The sequence below is a fragment of the Antrostomus carolinensis genome, unplaced genomic scaffold, assembly GCF_000700745.2.
Source record: "Antrostomus carolinensis isolate BGI_N321 unplaced genomic scaffold, ASM70074v2 scaffold35589, whole genome shotgun sequence".
Classification (NCBI taxonomy): Eukaryota; Metazoa; Chordata; class Aves; order Caprimulgiformes; family Caprimulgidae; genus Antrostomus; species Antrostomus carolinensis.
The window spans coordinates 17,510-21,257 of record NW_010341197.1 but is presented as its reverse complement, the minus strand read 5'-3'; the positions used below and the strand labels follow the sequence as shown (position 1 = coordinate 21,257).

General features: G+C 56.6%; 1 protein-coding gene across 1 annotated transcript; it reads right to left on the bottom strand.

Annotated features, from left to right (window-relative positions):
* Window positions 1–500: 500 nt before the first annotated feature.
* Window positions 501–2,450, bottom strand: LOC104531516 (laminin subunit beta-3-like). Its single transcript, XM_029087088.1, has 5 exons — window positions 2,342–2,450; window positions 2,078–2,151; window positions 1,448–1,630; window positions 979–1,042; window positions 501–697 (listed from the first exon to the last, which is right to left on the bottom strand). Exons 1-5 carry the CDS (start codon window positions 2,448–2,450, stop codon window positions 501–503), a joined length of 627 nt encoding a protein of 208 aa, XP_028942921.1.
* Between the last annotated feature and the right edge of the window lie 1,298 nt (window positions 2,451–3,748).

Below are 3,748 nucleotides of genomic sequence, written 5' to 3'. Positions count from 1 at the left end.
ACCTCTACCACCTACCTGAGGACAACCACGCTCAAGGTAAAGCAGACAAGCACAAGCTGGGGACAGGAGATTCCCACAACATAAAATAACCTGTGCTGGCAAATCCTCCTGGGCACGAAGGAGCCTGCTAAAACCTTCTGCATGTCACCCACCCAGCTGAGACATCCAGTGCTGGTGGAAGCAGATCCCCCAGAGCCAAGGAGCTTTGTGACTCGTTATAAAGCCCCTCCACCTTCCTCCCAACACAAAAAGGGGATTTACATGGGGGTACCACAGGCCACTGTCTCACAGCCACCACCCCATTGCTGCAGGCAAAACAAGGTATCATTTCCCCCAGTTATGAGCAGCCTCTCGCCAAGGGAAAGACTTCCACACCCCACTGCTGGTCATCCCGGCCGAGGTCTCCCACAGAGCACTTCCAGGGAGTGTGGCAGAGCCCCAGCCTGTTCCTGCTGTGGCTCAGGGATGGTCTGATACCACAGAGCTCATCTTTAGGCTTTTCACTTCGCCTCGATGCTCACCGCAGCAGGCAGGTCTCCCGAAGGGGCACAGCGGTCAGCGTGTCCATGGCAGAAGCAGCTCCCCAGCACCCGCATCTCTGTCACGGCGTAGAAGGGGCTGGGCGAGTGGTAGCCCTGGTGTGCAACGTAGGGGAGCTGGGTGAAGTTGATCCGCAGGTTGGTGAACTGTCCCAGCTCTGTCAGGGACCAAGGAGAGGAGTGAGGGGCAGAACTGCACTGTGCCTCGTGTGGAGGGCTTGGAGCAAGGGACAGAGGCGTCGTCATGAAGAGCAGCTGAGTCATCAAAGACCAAACGCTGCTCCTCAGCACACTGGAGGCACCAGGGCAGGTGGTTTGCTGAGGACCTGCTCCCCACGGGGTTACCCCAGCACAGTGCTCTCCATCACAGGGAGGAAGAACCATGAGGTGCATCATCCCCCTCTCCCTTTCTCAGATATAAAAGAGATCGTTCACTTACTATCGATGGTCTGGCTGTGAGAGGTAGTGATGGTAGACGCCAGGTCTTGGATACTGAATTTTACCTGAGAAGGCAAAAAAGTAAGTTAAAAAGGAGGAAACACAAGGTGCTTTCTTCTCACGCTCTAGGCGGTGTGTACGCTGGACCTGCCTCTGCAGAACAACACTTGACAGAGGGAAAAGACTTCAGACTTGCAGAGGATTTTGTGGGAAGACCAACATAACACCTCACTTGTCAGAAAGCAGTGAAGGCTTCCTCACAGAGGAGCAAGAATCCTCCTGGGGACTCCCCTCAGCAGCACTGGATGTCCACAGGCTCCATCCCTCACCACGTCTCATACATGTAACACCCTTCCAGGCCACCACGTGTTTCTGCAGCGCTGCACAGGCCACCTGCCCCCAGCCCAGGGTCACAGCGGGGGGAACAGGCACGTGTGGGGGTCCCTGCCACAAAACCCCACAAATCCTACCTTGCCCCCGTGCAAAGGGTACCCCTGCAGCGCCTGGCACCGAGCATCCTGCCAGCTCTCGGGGGAGCCCCGGGGGACGTGGGGGAAGGCGGCGGCACAGTCGGAGGCCAGGTACTGGTACAGCTCCCAGGTCTTGCCGAAGTCACTGGAGCGCTCGATCAGCATTGCACCGGGCAGTGGCGACTGTGGGGAGGGGAAAGAGGCTCCTCTGTAACAGGGAGCACCCCAGCTGGCTCCCACCCTGGGGGTGCCTGTTCTCCTCCTCCTCCCTCCTGGCTCGGGTCACCACAGGCTGCTGGAGCAATCCCCTGCCAACAATTCCTGGGTCCCCCCCGTTCCCTCAGCCAGCCCTGCTGCAGCCCCACACTCACAGCCACAAAGTACATGTCTGCACCAAGGAGATTTTTCTGCAGACAGTTGTGGGATGGGAGCCCACCACCCTGCTCTGCTCCTCCCAAACACCTGGGGGAATGGCCATGCAAGAGGGAACATGGATGGATGGGGTCACAATCCTTGGCCTTCTTCCTATTAGGAACCCAAAGGGAGCTGTGCTCTGAGATTCCTCACATCCAGCGGGGCCAACCCCCCATCATCTGTGCCTCCTCGAGAGCAGGGGGGATGCACACCAACCCTGAAGTGAAGCACGATGCTGCTGAGCTGGAACATCTGGTCCAGGTCTAGCTGCAAAGAGACGCGCTCAATACCTGCAGGCACAGAGAGGGAGGGTCAGAGGATCTGAACTTCAGGAGAGTAAACTGCTCAGCTGCCTGAGCCAAGTCATTTCTTTCCTTCCACTCTATTGGATTCAACACCCCCTCCTCTTCCCCACAATGCCATTTACTGCAAGGGGCTGTGGTGTCCCAGGGGACCCCAAGGTGCCCAGCAGGTACTCACCGTTCTGGGACTGCCACCAGCGCGAGTGCCCGGCGGAGGACACTACGTTCTCCACGCGGTGGCCGTTGTAGGCGTGTGGCAGGCGCGAGTCGCACCTGCAGCATCTCATGCTCCACTGGAAGAGAAAGGGTGGGTAGAAGTGACCATCCTGGCTTGGTCAGAGGGAAGGGAAAGACCCCACTGCAGATCCCAGGGGGAAGGGAAAGACCCCACTGCAGATCCCGGAGGGAAGGGAAAGACCCCACTGCAGATCCCGGAGGCGAGGGGCCCACGTGCAATGAGGACTCACCAAGGAATAAATGGCCTCAGTAAAGCTGATTTATTAGAGATCTGAAGAACCAGGATCAATGAGACTAATGACACACAGGACTCGAGTGGTCCCCTTCACACCCCATTAGAAAAACCACAACTTATGGTTTTATGGACTAAAAGCTAAAACCAAAATGCTTTCAACTAAAACACATTTTTTTTGCAAATCAAGAATGCCTTTTCTAAGCAAACCTCTCCTGTTCCACAATGCCAACACTTGACAGAAAGCTTTTTGCAGCTTTTCAGGACCAGTTGGCCCTTTCCACAGAGCCGAGGGGGCTGGGTGAACAGAAAGGCCTTTCTCTCCATCCCAAAACCCCGGGTGATGCTCGGCCCCCTGCGCTCTCCCCCGGGAGCGGAGCTCGAGCAAACAGCTCAGCTGGTGAGAAGTCAGCGGGTGGGAAGTCGCAGCTCAAAGTTCAGCCCTTCACTTGAGCAAGTCATTCAAGAAGCAAACAGAGATGTAGCACGGGGACGGGAGAAAACAGGGTCCCTGAGGAGCAAACAAATCTCCACACTTGGACTAACCAAGCAACGCTCCGTGCGGCCACTGACACGGGGCTGCCGGGTGTGTGCGGCACATGAGCCGGCTCAGAAATGTGTAGAAAGCAGCAGGAAGGAGATTGAGCAAGAGACAGAGAGCAGGGAAGGTCCAGACATGGGCCAAGAGGAGAGGTGGGTACAGGGTGGGTATGGGGTGGGCAAGAGCCACTGCAAAACCAAGGGGAGACACCCCAGTGAGGCCGAGGTGGGGAAAGGCAGGTCCCAGAGGGACGTTAAAATAGCAGGTGACAGCAGAGCCCACAGCAACATCCCTGGGGGACACAGGGAGGCCCAGTCTGAAGCACTCAGAGAGAAGCAATCACAAGGGGCTGTAGATAACACTGTCCCAAAAGCAAAGGTGATGTGAAACATTTCAACTAGAAATTCAAGTTGTCAGCAGCCCAAGCAGTAAAGCAGCCTCCAAAACGCTGCAGAGGGACATCGCGCTTCACACTGACACAGCCCAAAGCCCAAGAAATGGGGGAAGATGAAGAGCAACATTTGCCAGCAGTGGCAGGTGCTGGACGTGGTGTCACGGGGCAGGACAGCTCAGAA

What these genes read in the sequence shown, in the direction of transcription:
- LOC104531516 (XM_029087088.1), bottom strand. Translation starts at nt 2,450, where the DNA reads ATGAGATGCTGCAGGTGCGACTCGCGCCTGCCACACGCCTACAACGGC. An exon ending in GCATCGTGCTTCACTTCAGG is followed by an intron (nt 1,631 to 2,077) that starts GTTGGTGTGCAT and finishes CCCTCCCCACAG; the next exon opens with TCGCCACTGCCCGGTGCAAT. An exon ending in ACCCTTTGCACGGGGGCAAG is followed by an intron (nt 1,043 to 1,447) that starts GTAGGATTTGTG and finishes TTGCCTTCTCAG; the next exon opens with GTAAAATTCAGTATCCAAGA.